Here is a 26,952-nt window from a genome sequence, read left to right on the forward strand (position 1 = left end):
TTCGCTATCTTAGTATATCATACTATCCTTCCTTTCACCCATCTCCTCCACTTATGACTGTATGACTGTAACCTTGTTGCTTGTATCCTAACAATTTTTACTGTTTCCTAGTATGATTAGATTGCTTATTGCATCCTTTGACTATTAAGTGTTATACTTTATGATTCTGGACTCTTGATGAATGTATCTTTTCTTTTATGTACACTGAGAGCATATGCACCAAGACAAATTCCTTGTGTGTCCAATCACACTTGGCCAATAAAGAATAAAGTATTCTATCTTCAGTTCCATCTAAGGCATTGCTAATGTCACATTTTTTGAATGACTGTGCAACAATTTTGTCCTTCACTGAGTACATGATGTTTTAACCCAGTGGTTCCCAAACTTTTTCAGTCCACCATCCCTTGGTGCTACAAACTCATCCTCAGTGCCCCCCACCCAGGGTTGAGATTCAAATTTCTTAACTGGTTCTGTGAGCTGGCCTAATTTGTGGGCGTGGCTTGGTGGTCAAGTGACTGAGTGAATGTGGCTTGCTGGGTGGGCGTGTTTTGGTGATCACGTGACTGGATGGGCATGGTTTGGTGGTCATGTGACTGGGTGGGCATGGCTAGGTGGCCACGTGACTGGCAAACCAAATACGTATAGGTGGCCCTCACTTAATGGCCAGTTGCTTAGTAAGTGTTCTAATTTATGACTGACCTCCCCAGAGCTTCTTGACCTGTTTTTGGAGTTTTGACAGCCATGCGCGCGCACACACACACACACACACACACACACACCCTTCTAACCCTGCTGAAGCAGGTGGTCGGATTAGATATCTCATTCATTTTCCCCTCCCTCCCTCCCTCCCTTTCTTTCTTTCTTTCTTTTTTCTTTCTGTCCCTTCTTTCCATCCCCTCTTTCTTTGTCTATCCTTTTTTGCCCTTTTTTTCTCCATTTTTCTTTCCCTTTTCTCTTTCTTTTCTTTCTTGTTTCTTCCTTCTCTCTCTCTCTTTCCCTGTCTCTTTCTCTCTCTCTCTCTCCCTCCCTCCATATCCCATTCACTTTCTCCCTGCCTTTTTCTTTCCTTCTCTCTCATTCCCTCTCTCTTTCTCTCTCTCTTGTCTCTCTCTTTCTCTTTCTGTCTCCCTCCCTCATATCCCATTCACTTTCTTCTCCCTCCCTCCCTCCCTCCCTCTTTCTTTCTTTCTTTCTTTCTTTCTTTCTTTCTTTCTTTCTTTTTCTTTCTTTCTTTCTCTCTCTCTCTCTCTCTCTCTCTCTCTCTTTCTCTCTCTTTTCTTCTCTCTCTATCTTTCTTTCTGTCCCTTCCTTCCATCGCCCCTCTTTCTTTGTCTATCCCTTTTCTTCTTTTCTCTTCCTTTCTCTCTCCCTTTTTCTTTCTTTACTTTCTTGTCTGTTCCTTCTCTCTTTCCCTCTCTCTTTCCCTGTCTCTCTCTTTCTCTTCTCTCTCTCTTTCCCTCTCTCTCTTTCCCTCTTTCTCTATCCCTTCCTTAACCTATGCACCTATTTTCTGCCCAGGCAGGTGTGGCCTAATCTGACAGAGGCCTGGGCTAATCCTGCATCACCCCGTTTCCCCTTTCAGAGGCCCTGGCCCTTAATCTCCTCATTTCCTCCCCAACAACCACCTCTTTGGTTGTCCCACAGCCATGACTTTACTTTCTTCCCGTGGCTGGCTGCCAGAGAACGCAAGCCAGGGCTGAGCCATTGTTGTCACTGGGCTCCCCGCCAGCCCATGTCGCCCTTGTCATGAATGCCTGCAGCAGCCATGTGTTTTTTTTCAGTGCAACTGGACTGCAGCCGCACCAAAAAAAACCATGCGGGATCTGGAGTTTTTTTTGCAGAGAAAATTTCCAACCTCTGGCTTTGCTCGGCTTCTCCAATGTGCTGTTGCAGCCTCATTCTAGGCATTGGCCCCACAGGTCCACCCCATTGAGCCCACTGCACCAGAGTGACTTGCCCAAGCAAGTCTGAGCGGAGTGGTGCAGCAGTTAATGGGGTGAGCATGCATGGTTGGTGCCTAGAACACAGCGGTGGTGGCACATTGGAGAAGCAGAGCAAAGCTGGAGGTCAGTAATTTTCACTGCAAACAAACTCCAGATGCCGCATGTTTTTTCTAGTACGGCTGGACTCCAGCTGCACCAAAAAAACCACACAACGTCTGGATGCTTTATGCAGCAAAAATTACTGACCTCCGGCTTTGCTTGCTCCGCTTCTCCAGTGTGCCACTGTGGCTGTCAGCGATAGTTTTTTTTTTTTTTTGAAAACAGTTTTATTGATTTTAACAACAAACAAAAACACATAAAACATAAAAACATCATCCTTTCCTTCATGAGTTTACAGACAGTGTGTCGGTTGGTTTACCACTTTTTTTTTGTGCATCCATTTCAGTCTCCATTGTAGTTATATTACATAATAGCTCATATTATCAATCAACAATTATATAGCCTGATATCATTATTAAACAATCATTTGATTATAATTTTATTAATTCATACTTTAACGAGATAACTATAGTTTACTTAATTTATTTTATAGCAAATCATAAAGTCATACCAAGTCTATCTTAATAAAATTTTATAAAAATAGTATAAAAAAAAAAAAAAGAAATATGTATTCATTGTTTCCTAAGGTTCTAAATATTCTATTATTATATTTTATTATCTAGCCATTGATAGAAAAGGTCCCAAACTTCATAAAATTGTTTATCTTCTTGTTCTCTAATTTCAAATGTCAATCTACTCATTTCAGCACATTCTAATATTTTCTTAATAATTTCTTCCTGTGATGGTATTTTCTCACTCTTCCAATTTTTAGCAAATACAATCCTAGCCGCTGTTAATACATTTACAATCAAATATTTCAGATTTTTATTGTATGTATCAGGTAAGATTCCCAATAAAAAAATCTCTGGTTTTAAATCTATATGTTTCTTTGTCATTTTTTCCAACCATATGCGAATTTTAGTCCAATATTTTCTAGCATGCTCACAAGTCCACCACATATGGTAATATGAGCCAGGTATTTGATGACATTTCCAGAACTTTTCAGATTTATTCTTATACATTCTGTATAAGATGTTTTACAGGTGGCTTTTTCCCCCGACAAGAATGGCTGTCAGTGATTGTTGTGCATGTGTGCGATGTTGTGCAGGGAATGGAGGAGCAGGGCCAGACGGGCCCATTTTACCAGTTCTCCAAACTACTGGGAAGGTAATGAACCAGTAGAATCTCACCCCTGAATTGCGCCCTGTGAGGGGCCCACCTCCAGTGCCCCCATGGCACCTCCTAGCAACCCCTGGCAGCCCCCTTGCCTCTTAGTGCCCCCTAAGGCATCCCACCGCCCCCCAGGGGGCAGTACCACCCACTTTGGGAACCACTGTTTTAACCTATTCACAAACTTGAGTGATAGTGGGCCGTTTCATTTGTCCAGTAGGTGTCAGATTATGATTATCAACAGCCATCCATTTGTTCCACTCTTCTCCATAAAGACTTTAAATGGTTTGTTGATGGAAACATCCAAGAGGTTGCAACTGGCTGGTAAGACCCCCAGGAATTACAGCTAGATAAGTCCTCACTTATTTAAATCTCTTTTTTGTAGTTTTACTAATATGTGCTCTAAACTGGTTGAGCACTAATAAAGCAGTTTTTTTCAGAAGTCCTCCAGGATGTTGGACCACACCTTTTCAACCCATACTCTCATTCCAATTTCGTCCATCCTTCCTTTCTCATGAACATGCACAACAACTCCTTGTGGAATCTCTTATTTTGGAAAGGTTTTCCTTTTGAAAATTTACATCAGTGGCAATTTGGTGCCATCTGCACAGTAGGACAACACACCATGTAATATGTTTTCTCATGTCCTGAGATTTTCACGGTTATGGTTTTGGCACCTTTCAGATCAACAGTCAACAGTCTTATTAGATGGCACTGTCATGCCCTTGTTGGAGTCTGATTCTGAGGGGGAGATTGAGCAGCTGACAGGGAGTGGGAGTGTGGCTCCGGTGGCTGTAGAAGAAATGGGGGAAGGGCACAGTCAAGCTGGGCATTCAGAGGAAGATCCAGGGCAACCCCCTCTTCATCCTAGGCCATGCAGGGAGGAACAGAGAAGGGAGCAATGTGGCTTATGGGAGAGAAAAAGGCCCTGATCCCTTTCATTAGTTGCAGCTGGGAGAACTGGATATAAGAAGGGTGTTTGCACACAGCACCACCTGGAAGCAAAGCGTGCATTATTTTTGTAAAGGCTTATCTGGGTTTTGGCGTCCTCCCAACTCAGTGTGCTTTGTTATCTTTTGAAAGTCTGCAATTTGTTATCCTGGCCTGTCGTGTTAATTACTCTAGCATCGTTTATATTGTTTTTTTTTATTTCTAATTTATCTGTTCTTTGGGCTCGGACTGCATTTCTTCCCTTTATAGACTGGTTTTGGAAGAGTTTGATCTCCAGCCGAGGATAACTGGACATTGGGGGCCAAGTTAGAGGTATTACCTATTTTTGTGACTTTGTTGCTTTTGTGCCATGCCCCGGGTCATCACAGGCACATCAAAGGTTAGCGGGACTTCATCCATATTCCCAATCTGGCTAATTTCAAAATCATTTTTCTACCTAGATTAAATTACAAATTATGAAAAGACAGAATCTTAGATTCATATTCTTTTGGCATTTTTTGTGCAATTCTAATTTTGGTGCGCATAGCAAGGCCACATCTCATAAATCTGTAGTTCCGCGATGGTGATCCAGTAAAATCCTGAATGCCTTTCTCTACAGTAATGCATTTGGCTTCATATATTATCATTTTTGTAGAAACTGAGAAGCCATTATTACGGTGACGTGTGATCCATTCTTTCATATCCATCTCTTAACTGTGGCCACTTCGCAGCATGCCCATGAAAAAATGTGCTTACTTTTACTTTTTACAGCTGATCTACCTGTTTCCTCCACTCTCATCATTTTTTCAGTTGGAGGTGGCCCAAAATATCTTTCTGCTGCTCTGTTTCCATGTTCCTCAGCATATTTTACTATTACCAGTTTAAAATAAATTTTATATGCTTGTCTTTTCTTGACATCCTTATATTAGGAGGTACCCTAATATTTTTCTGCAAGAAAATACCATATAGTAATGAAAGAACTGTCAATAATGTGCCCTTTATTGTTATGAGGGCACCGTAGCTGAGAACATCATGGAATGATATACTATTATAGAGGATCCGCTGCAAACATACTGTTATGCTGCTTGGTGGCAAAGGCTCCAGCATTCCCTGGCTGAGACAGCAATGCAGAGGTGGGATTCAGACACTTCGGCTGTTATTAATTTTGTGTGCAGTTCGGAGAACCAGCTGATCCCACCTGAGTGAGGCTGCCCTCCTGGGCACGCCCTATGTCTGCCTGCATGAGTTCATCAAGCAGTTCATTGAGGATGCCCTGCTTCTACCCACCACAAACCCCAGCCCACAAAAGAGAACTATAATGCTCATCCGGCCCTCAAAGAAATCCAGTTTGACACCCCTGCTGTATACAATGATTGGTATAATATTTGTAAGCAAAGTGTCCTATAATTAGAAACATGTAATATTATGAATATAGGATATAGAATTGCAATGAAATTAAAATGAAATCAAAATTTTAAACATTACTCTTCATGAATTAGGTAACTCTATTTTTTAAAAAAACCTTCATTGTCATGCGAAAAAATAGAGTGTATTTTAGGGTATAGACTTTTTATGACCCTTAAAATGAAATAAGGCAATAAGTGAAGCCTAAGCCATGCTTTACCACATCCACCAGGGAAAAAAAGATGAAAAGCAGTCTCTGGTAAGAATAATAGATGAGGACAGGAAAGAAATTCTTTCATTTCCCTAAGTTTGTTGTTAGTATAGTGAACTGAGCCAAAGGGAGGACCATATAATCTTTAAAAATCTTAACCCTGAATTCTTAGGCTAATCATAGCTAACCCTAACTACTATATACCTCATTTCTGATTTTAGATAACATATATTCATAGTCATATTTACTTTATTTCATGTATATACATGAAACAATTATTTATTGAATCCTAATGTTTTAAGCTTTTTAAAATTCCAAACATATTCCTTTTCCCCACCTCCCAATTGGGAATGAAGGAAATGCAATGAATGAAATCACTTCTGTTTTAAAAATCTAGGTTCCAGACATGAGGAAAGTCTTTTAACTGATGCATGATCCAGAGAAATAATAGGCTCCCATTTCAAATGGGATCAGTGGTTAGACAGTCACTTTATAATTCTTAGCCTTTAGACAGCCTTTTTCTGGAATATTTTTATTTGGGTTTTGAACTGAGCTGAGGGCTGAGCCTGTGGCTTAAATCAGTGGCCCCCAACCTTTTTTGTGCCACGGCCCGGTACTGGCATCACAAAATGATCTGCGGCCCGGTACCGGCATCAGCACGCCTGACAAGGCAAGGCGAGCCGAGCGACCGGCCAGCCAGCCGTCTCCCGCTTCTCCCCGCCACCTTCAACTCCTCCTTTATACCTTTTTTGTGCTTTTTTGTGCTTTCTTAATCTCCTCCGCCATCGGGATGGCTCTTCGTTCAAAGCCGTCCCCGCCTTCGATGAAACTAAGGCGCGAAGATTCCTTCAGGACCCAAACGCCGCTTTCCAACCGGAAAAGCTCATCCGGAAGCACTTTCTCGTCGAAACAAGATGGCGGTGCCCAGCAAACTGGCGGCCCGGTAGAAAATGATCCACGGACTGGTACCGGTCCGGGGCCCGGTGGTTGGGGACCCCTGGCTTAAATGTTCCCTTCTGATTCTGTGATCCTAGTTTGCATAATCAAGTTCCATTATGTAGTCAGTAATTCTTTAAAAAGAGTTAAACTTTAGACTTCTGTAGGTAACCATGAAACAGTTGTGATTAGTCTTAAAGACAACATGAGACTGGGTAATATGTTCTTTATTTGAATTGTTTTTTCCTGGTGCTTCAAGTGAAGTGTGCTTATTTTGGTTGTGCTTTTTTCTGCACAGAGAAAGGAAACCTGTATGCCACTGGGGGTAACAGTGAAGGACAACTGGGATTAGGAGGCACAGAAGAAAGAAGTGCATTTCATCTAGTTAATTATTTTACCAGTCAGCACAAGATCAAACAGTTAGCAGCTGGATCCTACACATCAGCGGCATTAACTGGTGAGCCCTGTAGTGACTTATATGAAAGTTATGCTGAAGAAGAAGTTAGTTGAAAGTTTAAGTACTTTCCATTAGGTCTTTATGGAAACCAAACATCAAAAATATTTAGTCTATCAAAGAACTTCCCTCTCCACCCCACCCCCCCCCCAAAAAAGAATAGGGTGTGAAATGCAGGCAGTAAGTGCAGAACGTAGCATTTTATAAGCTTCCTTAAACTTATAAAGTCCTTAAAAGGGCTACTATTAGATGATATTGATAAGCCTATGACTTGAATTTGATCACTAAAACATAAACAATGACCAAATAAAGAAGTTCCAAAAAAATTGTAATTTGGATAAGCAAACAATTCATTTTCCTCCCAGCTTGAACAGAAGTGAGACCATTGCATGTTATCAAGGGCATATTGTAGTGGAGTCTAAAGCATCCTTATAGTTTTGTAAGTAATGTCCATAAATAGATAGAAACATAGAAAACTGACAGCAGAAAAAGACCTAATGGTCTATTGTGTCTGCACTTTGAGTTTTTTTCCTTGTTTTTGCTTTGTTGTTAATTTGTTTTAATTTTTTGTTGGATGATGGAAGCATATTTAAACTCAGTTACTGATGATTGACCCACTACTTCTGCTGGAAATTGGTTCCAAGCTTCCACTACTCTTTTTAGGAAACAACACTTTATAATATTACTTTTGAACTTCCTGTCAGTTTGAAGTTATGCCCCCATGTTATTGAAAATATTGACTTCTAGAACTTATTCAAGCCCTTAACATATTTAAAGGCTTTAATCATCCCCTCCCCACTTTCCCTTCTGTCCTCCAGGCCAGTGGTTCCCAACCTTTCCAGCTTTGCAGATCGGCAGGGGTGGGGGGGAGAGAAAGAAGATGGTTCCACATGAGCACCGGGTGAGTGCACTCACACATGCAGCTCCATTTGCAGCTTGTGTAAGTGGAGCTGCAGCATGCACTTACCTTCTGCTTGCATGGTCTGGTTCCAAACAGCCCATAGCCTGGTCCTTAGCTGTGACCCAGGGGTTGGAGACCCCTGCTCCAGGCTGTACATATTCAGTTCCTCCAGTCTCTCCTGATACATTTTGTCCCTCAAATCTTACATCATTTTTGTTGCCCATCTCTGGACTTACTTATCAAAATCTTTTTTTAAGTGAATCTCTAGAACTGACAAGAGAAATCTAAATGGGGTTTGACTTAAGCCCTTTATAGTGGGATTCAAACTTTCTTCTTCCTGCTGGTGAATCCCTTTAGTGATACATCCCAGAATTTTGTTTGCCTTCACAGCTGCCTGGACACACTATTTACTTATTTTGCAGTTATTTGCAATTAGCACATCTAAATATTTTTCTTCTGTGGTTCTGTGTGACACTGTATCCCCAATATAGTGCTGTATATGTACTCTGCCATAATATAGAAGATGTCACTGAATTATGCATGTGAAGCAACAATGTTAGCACAATTTGTGTATGCTAACAGAGTTATCTCTGCTTTAAGTTTTGACCTGGTTTTTAACATGCAAATAATAATAATCCCAAACTCATTTAAAATTTTTTCCAACCTGAATGAACTCTTTTTCCAGATGCACATAGAGTAGTATGAGTATGTTCATACTACTACGTAGTATATGGTAGGATATCCACATGATTATAAGTACTTAATGTAGTGACCACCCCAGTGTCTTAGTTATAAGATAAATGCTTCTAAACATTGTATCTTTTTTTTGTAAAATTCATTTAAGTTTTGACTGATGTAAGAGAGAAATAATTTCAGAGAGGGAAAACTCACAATTTGTAATTATATTTCAAATGTAACTCACCGACTATGAGATAATACAAAAACTGGGAACTTTTATTGTTTCTTAACCTTTTCTCTTTTTCTTCTCTGGTCTCCATAGCTTTAAACCTCATTTCCTTAGCTTCTTTAAATAATTTGGAGGGTTTTTTTTACAACAATCTTTTTTATTTTTAAGAGGATGGACAACTTTTTATGTGGGGAGACAACTCTGAAGGCCAAATAGGCTTGGGTAATGAAGCTAATGCATGTGTTCCTCATCAAGTGGATGTTGGGAAACCTGTTTTCTGGATCTCTTGTGGATATTATCATTCTGCCTTAATAACATGTAAGTGTAAAATTACTTATGTATGTTCAAAGTTCAATACTGTGGCTTAAAATTCTGTATTTGCCATGTTATATGGTGCTGATCAAGTGGTATATATCAATCACTTTTAGAGCAGTCTTAAATGGGCTAAGAGGGTGGAGTAAAAGTGATAATCTTCTATCATTTACAAAGTCCTAATAGTTTGTGACAGTCAAGACCAAAAAGCAGTCTTTTTTGCATCTCTGCTACCTAGATTTTTTTTCAATCTCCTCTCTAGTTTCACAGATAGTGGATTATTAATGCAAGCTCTAGAGGATAATATGACATTTGATTTTGACCTTTCCCAAGAAATAAAAAAATCATTGGATCTAAAAGACCCAAAGCTATTATTCTACATTCCCACCCCACCCCCCAATGATATTCTGCTTCAGAATTTGACAGTAGCTGTTAGAAGAATCACATTCACAGTTTCCGGCTTCCGGTTTGAGCTTCTTTGACAACAGACTGAAACCTCGTCTCTGCGAGGCTTCGATCCATGCTCGCCACTGGAGTTCCCCGAGCCGGCTGGTTTCGGGGCTAAGCCACCCCGTAGAGGTGGTGAAGAAGGGGCAGACTGCCTGCAGGGTTGAGGAGAGACACATCTCTCCTCCCCAGCTGGCCATTACTCCCTTTCCCGAAGGCGGTTGTAGCGGTGGTCAGAAATGGCCACCTCAAAGAAGAACTTGACCGGAAAAGAATGTGCAGGAGGAAGATAAGAAGAGAAAGTTTTGGTTGACCGGGTCAAACAGCAAAAGCAACAAATAAGGTACCCTGGAATTTAAATTTAATAACATTGTTCCCAAAGAAGATTTTGAAGCTGCGAAGGAGAGAGAGAAGGGAAAGGATTAGGTTTTTTTTTCTTCCCTTCCTTATACTGACAGCTAAGAGACTTAAGCAAGAAATTGAAAAAAATCCACTTTGACATTAATAGACATCTAAGCTGAAAATAAAAGTCAAAGGGATAATAAAGATTTCTGGATATTTAAAAGTTTTTAAAAGCAGGAAAGGAGGAAAAAAAAGAATAAAAGGGCAGGATCTGGAAAAATGGAGGAGACTGCCTGGAACTAAGGAATGGAACTGTAACTAAAAGAAACTTACAGTGAAATTTCAACAAGATTCCTCAAAGATACATCCTAATTGAAACTTGGTAACAAAATAATAGAACTCCAGGAAGAGAAAGTGGAAAAAAGAAGCAGAAAGAAACAGCCTTGGATTATTTGGATTACTTGGTGATTTTTGGTTTTTGCATCTGGATGACTAAAATTAACCGGGTGGTTGTTTAAGAGTCTTTAAAATGGTATCACTCTTAGAAGAACTGAAAATGGAACTTAAAAAATGGAAAGAAGATGCACAAGAAGGGAGAGGTTCTTTTGGCTTTTTATTTCAATTCTTAGAAATGGAGATCTGGAACTATGAGAAACAACAAGAAACGCTTGCAGAACAAGAAGATCGGGACAAAGAAGAAGCCATCTTTAATGATCAAATAATTTTAAGTGGGGGAGAAAAAGAAAAGGGGGGAAAGAGAGTGAAAGGTTTCAGACTAGAAAAAACAACGAAAAAGAAGAAGAATTTGAAAGATAATATTAGAAAGCAACAGAAGAGGGGATTACAGATGAGAGAGTTAGAAGTAGAGAGACGAGGGGGTAAAAAGGGAAGGGAGAAGAAGACGGGGAAGAAGGCAAGGAAAAGAAGTTGTAAAAGACAGGAACAAGAAATGGAGAAACAGGGAATAGATATAAGGATTGTAACCATAAGCTTGTTTAAAGATAATGGGTGAAAATTTAATAGCAAAAGGGATTCTGCAAACGTACATAAGATAGCATTGTTATATTATAAGCAGAAATAATTTTAGAAGATATGATTAAAATGATGGATAAAATATTTACTGTAATTTAGTTGAATGTTTGGTAATAAATAAATGAATTAAAATGATTGAGAGAATTAAATGGGAACATTTTTAATTATTAGTAATGATTTATAAAAATATAAGTGAGAAATATGGGAAAAAAAGAATTAACTATGGAAAGTTTATAAGTGTTCCCAAGGAAGTATGATATTTAGTTGAAAAGAAATGTTAAAGATGTTAAGATTTTAATGAATATTAATGATAGAATTGAATTGGAATGGAATGTGTGCTTTATTTACATATATATATATATATATATATTTCTTTTTAAGAATATAGTGTGTATTTTAAGAATGTACCAAGCAGAATTCGATTGGAAGTTATGTATTATATTGAATACTATAATCTTAAAGGTATACATTGAAGCTTAAATAAAAGTTTGAATGGATAAAATTAAAAGATATAAAGGTGTCATACTCCAATTGGTAACTACAGGGAAAAATTTGTTTAATAAGAAAAGATAATATGAAATTGAAACAGGACAGACAAAAGTATAAATATAATGATTTGATTGAGATGAGATAATTAAAATAAAGCTGAGAAAATTAAAAGAGGAGAAAAACTATGTAGAAAATATAAAACAGTAATAAGATATGGAATAGAATATAAAAATGAGCATGAAATTGAGTTTGGTGTGTATATGAAGAAGTGATAACCTGGGACCATGCTATTTTCAAAAAAGATATTTTATTTGTATTTTGTTTTTGTGAAAACCCAAATAAAACTTTCAAAAAAAAAAGAATCACATTCACAGTTTCCAGGTATTTCCGTATAGTGTCATGGCTTCTTTCTGTTGGTAAATTTCTGTCTGTTGATCTCCCTAATGAAGGAATTCTTCTTGATCTCTCCAGAAAGCGTCTGTGATGCTTAGTATTACATGGTTTATTTTTTAAAAAGTCAAAGTTAGCATAGCTGAAAAAGCTTCTTGGATGAGAAGTGAACCGTCTTCAAAGAAAAACCAGAAAGACCAGTTGCCTCTTGAAAAAAGCACCTTTGAGACAATCATGACCTGGATGACTGAGAATCTCCACAGACATTTAAGTTAGCATAGTTCAGAAGAAACAAGTATAACAAAGAAAGTCTGCATAAAGTATTCCACAAATGAATATATTTTCTCCTTGTGTCATGAATCTTAATGTTCCCACTTGGTTTCCTACAGGTGATGGAGAACTTTATACTTTTGGGGAGTCTGACAATGGGAAACTAGGTTTGTCACTTGAACAACTGAAAAACAATAGAGTCCCACAGCTTGTTTCTGGAATTCCAAGAAGAGTTAATAAGGTTGCCTGTGGAGGAGGACATACAGTAGCACTGGCAGGTATATATGCTTCAGTACTTTTTCTGTTGCTTTCTAGTATATAATTGGTGGTCAGTCACCACTGAACAAATTATGATACAAGTAGTCTTCAACTTATAATCACAATTGGGACTGGAATTTCCATTGCTAAGTAAGGTGGCTGTTAAGTGATTTGTGCTCAATTTTACATCTTTTTTGCCATAGTTAAATGAATCACTGCCGTTTTTTAATGAATCATATGGTTGTTAAGTGACTCCAGCTTCCCCTTTGCTTGTCAGATGGGAAGGTTGCAAAGTTATTTATTTTTCACCTTTTAAACCACCCATCTCCCTCACAGAGAGATTCTGACCGTGTATAATAAATGGTGATCATGTGATCCCAGGACTGCAACTGTCATAACTATATGCTGGTTACAGAGCGCACAACTTTTCAAGTGACCACGGGGGAATGCTGTGACAGTTGTGGGTGCAAGGACAGGTTGTAAGTCACTTTTTCAATGCCATTGTAATTTTGAACAGTCACTAAACAAATGATTGTAAGGTAGGGACTATCTGTACTTACATATCTCTTAACACATTTTAAGCTGAACATCAAAGAGAGACTTTTAAATGGGAAGGGTAAGACTTGATTCTCCAGATGTTGTTGTTGGACTGCAAATTCCATCATACCTCATAAGAGTTGTATTGATTAAAACAGATGAGAATTAGAGCAACAACATGTGAAGATCTAAAATTATCTACCCCTGCTTTAGATGCCATACATACTTTCTTCACTTAACCATCACAACCAGTTCCTAGAAGTGAAATCGTGATGGAGGGAGGGAGAGAGAGTGAGAGGTACCCCTTTTTTCACTGCCTGATAGGGTGTATAGATTGCTTAAATAATCTCTTTCTGAGTGTTCTCCACAGCTCAGTGCTTCCCTAAAAAGTGCTAACTCAAAGTTACAATGCCTGAATTTTGTGACCTTAATTATTATTAGTAGCACCCTCTGACCACCTCTGCTGATGTCTTAAACTGACCAGAGCTTAATCAGTTTCATCCTGAAGACTTTTGCTACTGTAGTATAGATAGTCCTTGACTTACAACAGTCCATTTGGTGACAATTCAAAGTTACAAAGGCACTGAAATGTCACTTATGACCAGTGGTGGGATTCAAATAATTTAAAAATCGGTTCTCTGCCCTAATGACTGGCTAGGTAGGCATGGCTGGGGGAGGGGGGGGCATGTGACTGGATGGGCATGACCAACTCGATATCACATCAAGGGGCGCCTCCCCTTGCCCCTCCCCTCCCCCAGCCACTCCTTGCCCAACCTTTCCTCTCCTGGCCTTTGAAATAAGCACAACAGGTACTTCGTCACTCTTTGGGCTTTTCCCCCTCAGCCTTAATTAGGGAAAAGGATGGCAAGAGTTGTGACCAGACTCCTGGCAGCAATACCCCCTTCTGCTTGACAGAGTTCAGGCATCTTCCTTCTCACTTCTGCTGAAAGCCTCTCATAAGAGAAAGGCTAAGATTGAAGCCTAGAAAACCTACAAGGCACTTTGCTGCCCCACCTGCCGCTGTGAGGAAAGAGGTCTCCGAGCAGCCCATGCAAAGTGGCCCAGCACCAAAGCTCTTCCTGCTTACCCCTTCGGCTACTGTTTATATCCAAACCCTCTGCGGTTCTTTACTATGAATCCGGAACCCAGTTGCCTTCTCCCAAGGTGAGGCACTCCCACACTCCACCCTGACTGGGTGGGTGGATGGTGGACGGCCAGCCAGTGGAAGGACGATGCAGGTACCACAGCCTCACAGCTCCTTGCTGCCTCACCTGCTGGCAGGCATGGCAGGCAAGATCCAACAGCTGTGGAGAGTCCGGGCAGGGGTGAGATGCAGACTGGGGGAGGGTGCTGAACGGCAGCAGGTCAGCCCTAGCTCGCCTTCCTCTCTGCCACCAGGTCTGAGAGGAAGGGAAGGACAGGTGGGGATTGGGGGTCACAGCCAGCCAGGAAAGCTGAACTGCTGCCCAGAGCTGCTGATGGGGTAGGCGAGGTGGAGGCTGCGCGGTCTGCCTGGCTTGAAGTTTCCAGTCTTTTCTTTGTAAATCTGCACAAAAGAGGGAGGGGAGCAAGCCCCCCACCTGGTCCCTTTGTTGGACATGGAGTCCTTGCCGAACAACTTGCCCGCCAGCCTCTCCGGGGCCAGTGTGATTGTCTCTTTTTGGTTCCCAGGAGACTGTCCAGCAGCAACTGGCGGCCTCTGGCTAGGCTCGCTGGCTCACGAGGCGGCAGCGGTTGGGATCGGCACTTGAGGGATGCAGCCAGGCCTGGATGTGGCAGCTGCCTTTGCCCGGGTGCTCCAAAGTGCAGAAAGCAGTGGGAGGTGGCAGAAGGTCCCCGCCGGTGGCAGAGAAGAGACATTGGGACCTGCAAAACTGCAGTTCTCCCCTCATCACTCCAGCTTGGATTTCACTTCATGTGATCAGCTTTTGTGACATTCTGACAAGCAAAGTCACCAGGAAAGCTGGTGTATTACTGTAACACCTGTATTACTAACATAAAACCTGCAATGATTCACTTAACAACTGTGGCAAGAAAGCTTGTAAAATGGGACAAAACTCCCTTAACAAATGTTATGTATAACTCCTTGAGTTATTTTTAAAAATAATAAGAGGCAGAATAAAAGGAATCTGGAAAATAAATTGGTTGTAAATGTATTCATTAGTCAGAATTTTTTTTTGAAAACTTGCCATTATATTTGCAAATATTCACAAAACAATAGCTGCTAAACAAGGAGTTGCTATACAAATAGAAAATGACAGTTGTGACTAGAATATTACTTTCATGTGCATTTTTCAGGAGGAGAGGTCTTTACCTTTGGCCTAGGCCAATATGGGCAACTTGGACTTGGCACATTTATCTTTGAAACTTCTGAACCAAAGATGGTAGATCATCTGGGAAAGCAAAAAATATGTAACATTGCAAGTGGAGAAAACCACACAGCTTTAATAACAGGTACCTGTAATGTTAACTCTGATGCTACATTTTCAGTGTATCTAAGCATTTTATGATATTAAAGGTCAATAGATCTTCATAGTCCTAAATAGATTTCAAAGCAATTCATTAATTATTAAGTTAAACAATTTTAAAAAATGGTGACTAAGTTCACATGTAATTGTTAATCAATGGGTTTGCACTGGGATGGTGGTCTGAGTTAATCAGTGTTAAAACTGCTTTCTCATGTTCAGATTTTCCCATATGTTTCATTATATTGAAAATCACAAATTGGCATTAAATGTGAATATGGCAAATTGTGATTTCTCTCCAAATCAGAAATGGAGGGTGTACATATGATAATCATATTATTGCTAAAATGTATTAACTTTTATTGAAAATGAAAACAGAGGATGAACAAGGTAAAGACTGTATGAAAGATAAGCAAAAAATATTGGATATAATATATCAATGGGGAAATATGTGGAAGAAAGAGTTGAATTTCATGTCCAATTATACTATTAAAAAGAATTTTAAAAAAATGATACATCACTGATATTTGACAACAGAATTTTTTTCAAACATATATAATGAAATTTCAAATATTTGTTGGAACTGTAATCAGTTTGAAGGTATTTTTTTGGCTTTGGTGGACATGCAAGAAAATTAGAAAATATTGGTACCAAACATGTAGCTTAATTCAGAAGATCTTAATGGCAACTCTAAACCTACCATAGAAATACAGCCTGAATTTATTAGGGCTTGGAAAGTCCCCTTATTCCCTGTTATTGGGGCTGTAGGTCATATTGGGAAGACAAAAGGGGGAATCGGTCCACTCACTATTTGGTCATTTTCCCCCTTGTCTTCGCTGTCATAAGAATCCAGCAACTGGTCATCATTGTTTGGGGTTCCTCCCATTTCAGCTTGATGGAGAGGGACCTCTGCAGCCTGAAGGGCCTTCTGGGATAAATTTACAATTGGAACCAGAGATTTTTCTTTAGTGATTAATGACAAATTGAAAAATCTCATTAAACTTCATTTTTATATATGATAACAGTGGTGATATTCCTACATGCACAAAGGTGGAAGGACTTACTTACATTGGAAGAATGTTAAAACAAATAGAATTGGTGGAGATGGCAAAACTGACAACTTTGATTAAACAACAGACTTTTTGTTTCTACTTTCAAGCTACCTTTGGACTTTTTGCAAAAAACTAAGAGAAATTAAAATTTGATTTTGGGATTTAATGACTAGAGTTATATGGGATTATAGAAGTAATGTAGACCATTGTTAATTTTAGAGCAAGAACTGGATATATTTTTTATCTATATCTGTACCCAAGAAAATCGGAAGCCATTCTTTTTCTTTTTTCCTTCTTTTCTTTGCACTTTTATCTTACTTTTTGTCTGATTCTTTTTTTTGTACTTTCTTTTTTTTGCATGTTTACATTTTATTTATGTTTTTGAAATTTAATAAAATCATACTTTTTTAAAAAAAATGGAAGGAACAATTTATAACAGGCTTGTGCATATGTGCAGTCTTGTTATTGGATCTTTAAAATTTCAGTGGCCCTGATTCTATACACCTAATGAAAAGCTTATTTTACATGTTGAAATTCTAAAGTATAAAATTGCTGCTAGAATAACAGTTTTGTCTTCAGGCTGAGGTATTAACATGTTTCTTTATATTTAGAGAATGGTCTTATGTATACTTTTGGCGATGGACGGCATGGCAAATTAGGACTTGGGAAAGAAAAGTACACTAATCAGTTTGTACCTACATTATGTTCTAATTTTTTGAGGTTTACTGTCCATTTGGTAAGTCTTCATTATTTAAGCTTTGCAATAAGTATTGTCTGGCATTTAAAACATCTGAAACTAGTATGTTTCATTTATTTTTTTAACTTTAGATCTGTTCTAAAGTCATTAAATATTATTATAATTAATATTATTATTCATCACTCCACCTTTACATTTTAGCCTACATTTTATTTACCGTATATATTCGAGTATAAGCCGAGTTTTTCAGCACATTTTTTGTGCTGAAAAAAAACCCCTCGGCTTATACTCGTGTGAGATTCCCCTCTGAAAAAAAAAATGGTGTGGAGCTCCAGAGCTGGGCAGCCGCTTCCCTGCATCCATGTTTCCTTTGCAACTTGTAAGTTCTTGCATGAGGATATATTGTTTTTTCTTTTTTTAACTGTTTTTAGGGGGGGAAAAAGACCCACCGTCATGTGAGAATGCTCAGACACAAAATCTATCCGCCCGAAAATAAGTGTGTGTGTGGGGGGGGGAGGATTTTAACAGAGGGAAGATGTAGGAAGAAGGCAAAAGCGACGGAAGATCCTTCAGGGGAAACTGAGGGGGAGACTCACCCTTGGTCCAGATGAGCCCCCTTCCCTGCCCCTAAGGAAGCAGAGGCAGCCAGCAAGGGCAGGCAAGCCCACTTCGCGGATTCTGTCCGTCCTCGGCTCCCACCCAGCCACCCACCCACCCAAAGCCACAAAGTCCCCAATCGCGCAGCCCAGAATCGCCCTCCCCTCAGGGGGCAGCAACGACGCCCGGCGTTTCCCAAGACAAGAAGCTCTGCTGTGCAATGAAAGGGCCCTGGCTCTAGGCTCGCGGGCTCAGAAAACAACGCGAGCCGAGGTGGCTTCGGCTCCGCTTGGCTTCGTTTCCTCAGCCCCAGCTGCTTTCAGTCCGCTCGAGAGGAGGGGGGAGGAGGTGGTGGCGGCGGCTCACGTTGTTTTCTGAGCTCTAGGCTCGCAGGCTCAGAAAACAACGCGAACCGAGGTGGCTTGGCTCCGCTTGGCTTCCTTTCCTCAGCCCCAGCTGCTTTCAGTCCGCTCGAGAGGAGGGGAAGGAAGTGGTGGTGGCGCTCGCGTTGTTTTCTGAGCTCTAGGCTCTAGGCTCGCGGGCTCAGAAAACAACGCAAGCCGCCACCACCACCACCTCCTCCCGAGCGGACTGAAAGCAGCTGGGCTGAGGAAACGAAGCCAAGCGGAGCCGAAGCCACCTCGGCTCACGTTGTTTTCTGAGCCCGCGAGCCTAGAGCCAGGGCGCTTTCATTGCACTGCGGAGCTTCCTGTCTCGGAAAACGCCAGGCGTCTTTGCTGCCCTCTGAGGAGAGGGCGATTCTAGGCTGTGCGATTGGGGACTTCATGGCTTTGGGTGGGTGGGTGGGAGCGAGGACGTTCATTTTAAGTGCTGCCGACCGAGTGTTTCACAAATACCAGTGGGACCTCCGTCCACCACCACCCCTCCCTTTTTTGCCTCCTTCCTTCTGATCAATCAGGTTTTCCCAGTATTTGCTCACAGCTGCATTTTCTCTTCTGCCGTGCTAGGTGTTGAACGTGGGGATTTCTGATTCCCCTTACACGTGCGTGGATATGCCGCGGGGTGTTTTCTTCCAAACGCCCCATGGGCAGAGAACACTGACTTTCATGATAGTGAGATCATTTTCCAAATTAATTGATTTACTAACCCAAAAGTAGAAGATGATGATGACAGTGGGAGGCAGGAGTCACTCTCTCCCTTGCAAGCCCCCAGTGCCCGCCCCTTGCGAGAAAAAAGCAAGAGCCATTCTTATGATCTCTCTCTCTCTCCAGAATACAGTCAAGCCCTTTCCAGCACGCACGATCCGCCCCTGCCGCTTTGCACCTTGCAAATGCAAAAACCCTGGGATTTTGCATTTGCAAGGTGCAAAGCGGCGGCGGCGGCAGATCACGCGTGCTGGAAAGGGCTTGACTGTATTATGGAGAGAGAGAGAGAGAGAGAGAGAGATCATAAGAACGGCTCTTGCTTTTTTCTCGCAAGGGAGAGAGTGACTCCTGCCTCCCACTGTCATCTTCATCATCATCTTTTGGGTTAGTGAATCAATTAAACCTTTCATGATCATGAGATCGTTTCCCAAATTTCCCTTAAATCAGGGAAGAAATCAGAAACAAACCTTTGGACTGAGAATAAGCCTGTTCCTATGATGCCATTTTTGTTCACTGCAGTGTGAAAAGTGTGAAAAAACACACTTCTTTTTCTTCATCTTCTTGTTCCCTATTTACTGGTCTCTTTCAAAGAGGAAATTGTGAACATCAAACTTATTCTCAACTGTCCTAGTTAAAATTTTTATTGGTATCTATTTTTATTTTTGAAATTTACCAGTAGCTGCTGCATTTCCCACCCTAGGCTTATACTCAAGTATATACAGTACATTAGCAAAAAATTGATTTAATGTTATCCAAATAAAAGACATATTATAGTGTGCAATGATAATAAGAAAAAGAAGAAACAAAATGGCATGAGAAATATTTCATTTCCATACAAACTTTTCATTCAGTTAGATTATTTGAAAAGATATTTTCAAAGTATTTATGAAAGAAGAGATATTTCCCAATATTTTCCTTTAATCAAGGGTGTCACACACAATTTCATTGACGGCCGCATCAGGGTTGTGGTTGACCTTGGAGGGCCAGGTGGGCGTGGGCATGGTACGTGTGGGCGTGGTGAATGTGGCCAGTTCGATGTCACTCATGTGAGGGGACAACTGTGATGTACTGGGCAGGGCTGGGGAGAAACTTCTTTCCTTTCTTTCCTTTTTCCCTTTTCTTCTTTTTCCTTCCCTCTTCCCTCACCTTTCTTTTTTCTTCCCCCTTTTCCCTCTTTTTCATTCCTTCCCCTCTTTCCTTCTTTTTCTTTTTTCTTTCCCTTTCTCCTTTCCTGTCCCTTCTTGGATGCTCAAATACAAAAAAGGAAACATTTCTCAATGCTTCCTTGCCTTGTGATCAAATACCACTTTTTTTAGTAGTTTGTGGCCACTTAAAAGACTGAGAACAAACCAGGCTCAGTTTATCCCATGCATGCATTTAGTGGGGGTGTCCACAGACAACAATACAGCAAAACTGTCAAAATGATGGCTGTGATAGTTGATCAGGGCTCCTGTCATTCCCCTAGTGGACACCCTATTTCTGGGGTGGAAATGGACCTGGAAAAAATACAATCATTGCAGGCGTGGGAACCTCCACAATGGGCTAAGGATGTGCAACGACTGTTGCAGTTTGCGAACTACTACCGCACATTTATTCCCCACTTTGCTGCCTTGACTGCTCCCCTTTTTAATCTGCTCAAGAAGGGGGAGAAGTTCCATTGGGGTGCTGAGGAGCAGGCAGCTTTCGAGGCATTGAAAATCGCCTTTGCTTCCGAGCTATAGGCTCGGAAGCAAAGGCGACTTTCAATGCCTCGATCCAGCCTGATCCAGGCCAGCCATTTGTGGTGGAAACAGATGTGGCTGTTGGTGCGGTACTCCTCCAGGCCTATGCTCCCACAGGCACCTTGTTCCCGTGCACTTATTCCCGGAAGTTGTCAACTCCAGAGCGCAACTATACAATTTGGGGCAAGGAGCTATTGGCGGTTAAGGTTGCTTTTGAGACATGGAGGCACCACCTGGAGGGGGCTCGTCACCAAATTGAGGTTTGGACGGATCATCGCAATTTGGAACACCTATGTACAGCTCGGACATTGAACCAGCGTCAGGTGAGATGGTCCTTATTCTTTGCTCGATTTGATTTCCCGGTGACCTATGTTCCGAGTAGAGGGAATCAACGTGCCGACGCCCTATCTCGGAAGCCCGAGTATACCCGAAGGGAGGATAAAATCTTGCCCCAGACGGTGATTCCGTTGGAGCGGTTTGCGGCCACCGAGGAACCTGTGGACCTCCAGGTGAGGATTCAGGAGGCACAGTGGTAGGACCCATTTGTGGCAGCTTGACGTCAAGAATTGGATGAGAATGGGAGACAAGAGACTCCTTGGGCGTATACGGGGGACCTGTTGCGGTTCCATGATCGCATTTACGTGCCTGGAGGTCCTCTTTGTGGCCTTATTCTATGTCAATGTCATGATAGTCCGGCGGCAGGACACTTTGGGTCTTCAAAACACTGCACCTCATCTCTAGGACATTTTGGTGGCCGAGACTTAAACATGATGTGTCGGGAGATGTGGCGTCCTGTGGGATTTGTCACCAAGCCAAGTATGCTCCTGGTGCGCCCCCTCGTCTCTTGCAGCCCTTGCCCATGCCAGAACTGTGGGGGGCAGTTTCATTGGATTTCATCGTTGAGTTACCACCATCGAAAGGTGCCATAACCATTTTGGTAGTGGTGGATATGTTGACTAAAATGGCCCACTTTATTCCATGTGCGGGTCTTCCATCGGCCAAGATAACGGCTCAATTGTTTATCTCCCATGTTTTCTGGTTACCAGACTGCATGGTATCAGATCAGGGGGTACAATTTATGGCACGCTTCTGGCAGACTCTACTTGCAAAACTGCAAGTTCAGGCGTGTCTGTCATCTGCTCATCACCCCAAAACTGATGGGGGGACAGAGAGAGTGAATGCTATTTTGGAGCAGTACCTCCGCTGTTTCAGCAATACTCAATAAGACAATTGGGTGGAAGTGCTACCGGTGGCATAATTCGCTGAAAACAATGCTCAACATGCATCCACCCGTGTGTCCCCTTTGTGTCCCCTTTCTTTGCTAACTATGGGTTTCATCCATGACTTTTCCCTTTAGCCCCGTCTGATTCCCCAGTTCTGGCAGTGGATAAGTTCTTGCAGGAGTTAAAAGCTGTGCACCACATGGTCCACGATCAACTAGAAAGATCCAAGGAAGACTATAAATGGTTTGCAGACTGACATTATCGTGATATTCCGCCTTTAACAGTAGGCAATCGGGTTTGGCTCTCTACTCGATACTTACCAATGACGCGACCATCGAAAAAGCTCGATCACCGCTACTTGGGACCTTTTCCGGTTGAGGCAGTGATCAATCCTGTGGCTTATCATCTCTCCCTGCCACGACCATGCGTATCCATCCTGTTTTTCATCGTTCCCTGTTAGTCCCTGCCTCAGCCGACAGTCCGCATAGACCGGCTCCATCACAGCCGGCCCCAGTAGCCCCTCTGGGAGAGGAGGAGTACGAAGTGGATAGCATGCAAGATTCACACCAGTTGTGGGACTGATTTCAGTATTTGGTGGCATGGAAAGTTTATGGACCAGAGGACTTCACCTGGGTCGATGCCACTGATGTTCATGCTCCTCATTTGGTCCAGGACTTTCACTCTCGGTTTCCTCAATGTCCTCATCCGCCTGGTCCCAAGGGAGGGGGCCCTCCGGGGGGGATAGTGTCATGCCCCTGGTGGAGTCTGACTCTGAGGAAGAGGAGGAACAGCCAACAGGGAGTGGGAGTGTGCCTCCAGAGGTGGTGGAGGAGGCTGGGGAAGGGCAGAGGCCGGCTGAGCAGTCAGAGGAGGATCCATCCCCTATCCATCCTAGGTCACACAGGGAGGAGAGGATCAGGGAAAAGCGAGATCTACTCAAAAGGAGATTGCCATGATCCTCCTCGTGGCTTGCAGCTGGGAGCTATGTATATAAGTTTGTAACTGCATAGTCAGAATTGCTGGAGTCAAAGTTTAGTGTTTACTTTGAAAGAGGTTTATCTTTGCTGGTGTTCTTCCCATAGACTCTTCTCGGTTATTTTCGTGGAGTTTATGATTAGTTATCTTGGCTTGCTTCGTAACTCTCGTCAGTGTGGTTTGTTTTGGTTTTCTTTTTGCCTCATTATTTACTTTTGTGACTTTAAACTATGCCTAATAAAACAGTGAAGTTAAGTTGAAGGCCTTACCAGACTTTAATGTATGTTTTGGGGTTTGGGTTATTTTAAGAGACTACGAGTCATCACAGCTCCTCTGTTTTTTATGTGAAACAGCTTTAGCATTTAGGAACAGAGGTAAGTTAGTTGCTTTTCTATTAATACATAATTCTTAAAAGGACTCTCCTGTAGGGACCCTGCATGGCCAAAAAGGAGTTCCAACCTTTTTGGCACCAGGGACTGGTTTCACGAAAGACAGTTTTTTCATGGACCAGTGTTTATGTGTGTGTGAGAGAGAGGGTCTGTGACTGAGACAAGTGTACACTTTGGGAAAGAGGCACAGACAGAAGTGGTAAATTGAATAGTGGGTGGGCCACGCACAAACTAAAATAACTGTGGGATTCTTACTTAAGGCCTGCCACTAGATGATTTTACTGCAGAGAAAAATCAGAATAAACACACAGAGAGGTCTTCACTGGGAAGGGCTTTCTTTTGCTTCAGGGAAAAGCAGAATATAAAGATATGGAAAAACCTTCACAAGAAGAGGCTTTTTTGTTCTGCTCTGGAAGAAAATTAGAAGACACAGATAAATCTTCAGTGGAAGAGGCTCTTTGCTTCTGCTCCAGAAGAAATCTCCAATCAAAGACCCAGTGAAGCAGAAAGAGGGTGAAAGAGAGGGAGGTGAGAGAGTGAGAGTGAGGGATATATATATGTCCTGCCCTACATAAGAAGTACTACAGACAAAATCAGTAAGATACTACACAGGCATCACATCAAGACTGCCTTCAAAACAGACAGAAATATAGCAGCCATCCTAAGAAACTCCAAAGATAAAATTGATCTGGAAAACCAAGCCATAGAGATTGAAAAAAGACCTGAAAGCATGAATAGAAGAGATGACTCCACCAGACTGTCAATTATCTGGAAGCCTGCACTCTCAAACAAAAAAATCTCCAAACCACAAGCCAGGCAAACACCTGGGCACAAACAGACCCCTCCTGATACTTCCAGCTCAAACACACCCCAACCAGGCACCCAGATGAAACCTAGCTTCCTAACTAATGATAGCCGTCCATTTACCTGGAGCCAAGCTGCACTAAAGGCCTCCAATAAAGTAAGACAATGTTGCCAGCCAATCAAGACAAAAAAAGCTACAAAACAGACAGAAGATATTAGAAACACCAATCAAGCAGAACACAGCAAACTCCAAGACCAATAAACACAGACCAAGACTCCCAACAAATCAGGATGAAGAAAAAACCATTCTAACACAGCAGTAGGTTAGCACCAAATTTAAAACAGAAATGGTTATGAAAGCCTGACTCACAGACGAACACAATACACAAGCCTGATGATGGCAGATGAGATTTTGCTGAAACGTTGATACAACTTTAAAATCACAACTATAATGACGTGGGAAAATACCCGAAAAAAGCTGAATATACATATACATACATACATGCATACATACATACATACATACATATATTTGTAGATTTTCACGGGTACAGGTATGCAGGTCTTGGCATGTTCGGGTCTTTTCCCGTGTAAGATTGAGAGTATCCTGGCAATGTTTCGATGAGGTCCCACTCGCCATCTTCAGGCTGGTGCTTTCAGCTTCGTGCTTGTTCGAGCAAAGCATGAAGCCAAAAGCACCAGCCTGAAGATGGTGAGTGGGAGCTTGTCGAAACGTTGCCAAGATACTCTCAATCTTACATGGGAAAAGACCTAAACATGCCAAGATCTACCTACCTACCTACTTACCTATACACACACACACACACACACACACACACACACACACACATATATACATATATATATATATACACACACACATATATATCTTTGGTTATTCGGGTTTTCTCCTGCGTAAAATTGGAAGTATCTAGGCGACGTTTCGATGAAGTCTCATTCATCATCTTCAGGCTTTGTGCTTCCCAGAGTAATGTGAGCTTGCAGCTGCTTCTTCCTTTTAACTGCTAGTGGGGGTGTGACTTGATTGGGTGAGGGCTTGGCTGTGTTCTGATTGGGTGGGAGTGTGTCATACCCCCACTAGCAGTTAAAAGGAAGAAGCAGCTGCAAGCTCACATTACTCTGAGAAGCACAAAGCCTGAAGATGATGAATGAGACTTCATTGAAACGTCACCTAGATACTTCCAATTTTACGCGGGAGAAAACCCGAATAACCAAAGATCCACATACAAATACTGTCTGATATAGTTTGATGTATCAGAAGACACAGGTTTGAGTGATGAGGAAGGTTTGGCATTGGAATTGGAGCCTGCTCTAATGAGAGATGCAAACGTGAGCCAGGAGGATGAGGGAGTGTCGGAAACACCATCCTCTCCAGAACCTTCCACTTCAATCATGCTTCAGGTGTCAGCAGCTGATCCACAGAACATACCAGAGTCCTTGAGTGATGACGAATGTTGGGTTGATGCAAGGACTAGACGCAGGTTGTGACATCAAGCACAATTTGAAAAGAAACGTCAAGTCAGAGACTAATTAGAGAGACTGACACGCCCCTTCAAAGAATATAAGGAGGCGTGCTAGTTAACGATTCTTGTCCGGATCAAACTTTGTTAATTACTGCACAGCTTTGAAGAAGCCTCTGTTCCTGTTCCTGATTTATCTTGTGGCTCGTTATCTCGGCTTGAAGACAGTTTCTGGGAAAGCTGCCAACGATGATTACAGAGACAAGTTAACTCTGTGGTTTCTGATATTATTTGTTGGTGTTTATTTCTTTGGGACATTTGGACTCTCACTTGTGGCTACAAGTGAGACAGAACATATATATATATATATACATACATGCATACATACATACATATATATAAAAAAAAATATGCACGCACACACACATTTAATTATAACAAAAACATAAATACTTAATGATAACAAAATAAAATGTTCTGGGCTGGAAGCCTCCCCCCACCTGCACCTTCCAAAGAGATAGAAGAGCCTTTCAGATGCCAGGTGGAGGATTGAGAGAGCTCAGATTTGCAGCCGAGGAAAAGCTGGCGGGGGGGGGAGGTGGCTCTTCCAGCCTCACCTGGAGACAGGCACAGAAAGGTGTCCCTGGGGGCACTTCACTCACTTTTTTTTAAGCATTTCACTGCCAAACCCAGGCACAGCCAGTGATTATTTGGGGGAGGGGGAAGGGGGGAGAGAAAGCATCTCTTGCGTTACCAGGGAAGGAAAGGGGGTGAAATAAAACTCACTCTTTCTCCGAGACCTACAAAACACCAATCTACCCTGTTCCAGGAGATCTTAAAAACCACCAAATGCAGTTCCCGCGCCTCCCGGCTCAGGTCCCTGAGATGCATGCTCCCACACACAGCGGCGGCAACAACAGTCCTCTCCCCCAGCACCTGCTGTCAGCTTTCCCCATTAGTTCTCTAGCTTTGAATTGCTCCTGGCTCTCTCTCTTTCCTCCCCCTCCCGCGCCCACGTGCAGGCAGGAAAGTAAAGGGAGACGGAGCCATGTGCAGCTGTCCGCTTTTCCAGCCCTCGCTGTCTCTCCCAACATCGAAACCTCGGAAACACAGGTAAAGCCCCGAGTTGCTTGTTTCTCCACTACTGCAGCCTCCTCCTCCTCCAGCACCTCCTTCTCTGGATAGGGTGATTCTTAACTAACCAAGCATGGTAGGGCAACTCAGGACGCTACTGCTGTGGCAGCTTTGCCTGCATCTCGAGGCTTTGATGATGGGAGAGGCAGTGAGCGCTGGAAAAGTAGAGAACTGCACATGGCTCCATCTCCCTTTCCCTGCCTGCCTGCACGTGGAGGGGAGGTGGAAGGAAAGAGAGGCAGGAGCAATTCAAAGCTAGAGAACTAATGGGAAGAG

General features: G+C 42.0%; 1 protein-coding gene and 1 long non-coding RNA gene across 8 annotated transcripts in view; one reads left to right on the plus strand and one right to left on the minus strand.

Annotated features, from left to right (window-relative positions):
• LOC148125359 (uncharacterized) overlaps positions 1–26,952 on the minus strand; it is a 318,026-nt gene that overhangs the window by 83,155 nt on the left and 207,919 nt on the right. The gene's annotated exons all lie outside the window — the stretch shown is intronic.
• Positions 1–26,952, plus strand: part of RPGR (retinitis pigmentosa GTPase regulator) — an 85,489-nt gene that overhangs the window by 10,584 nt on the left and 47,953 nt on the right. For 6 of the 7 annotated variants that reach the window (XM_087937753.1, XM_026713610.2, XM_087937754.1 and 3 more), the window contains 5 exons: positions 6,992–7,150; positions 9,124–9,273; positions 12,357–12,515; positions 15,331–15,486; positions 17,161–17,285. In XM_087937753.1, coding sequence (XP_087793879.1) covers positions 6,992–7,150; positions 9,124–9,273; positions 12,357–12,515; positions 15,331–15,486; positions 17,161–17,285 — 749 coding nt within the window. The remainder of the gene's footprint in view (positions 1–6,991; positions 7,151–9,123; positions 9,274–12,356; positions 12,516–15,330; positions 15,487–17,160; positions 17,286–26,952) is intronic. The other variant, XM_087937756.1, reaches the window with a different exon arrangement.

This window comes from Pseudonaja textilis, chromosome 7 (genome assembly GCF_049901715.1).
Source record: "Pseudonaja textilis isolate UNSWEBS1 chromosome 7, rPseTex1.2, whole genome shotgun sequence".
Lineage (NCBI taxonomy): Eukaryota > Metazoa > Chordata > Lepidosauria > Squamata > Elapidae > Pseudonaja > Pseudonaja textilis.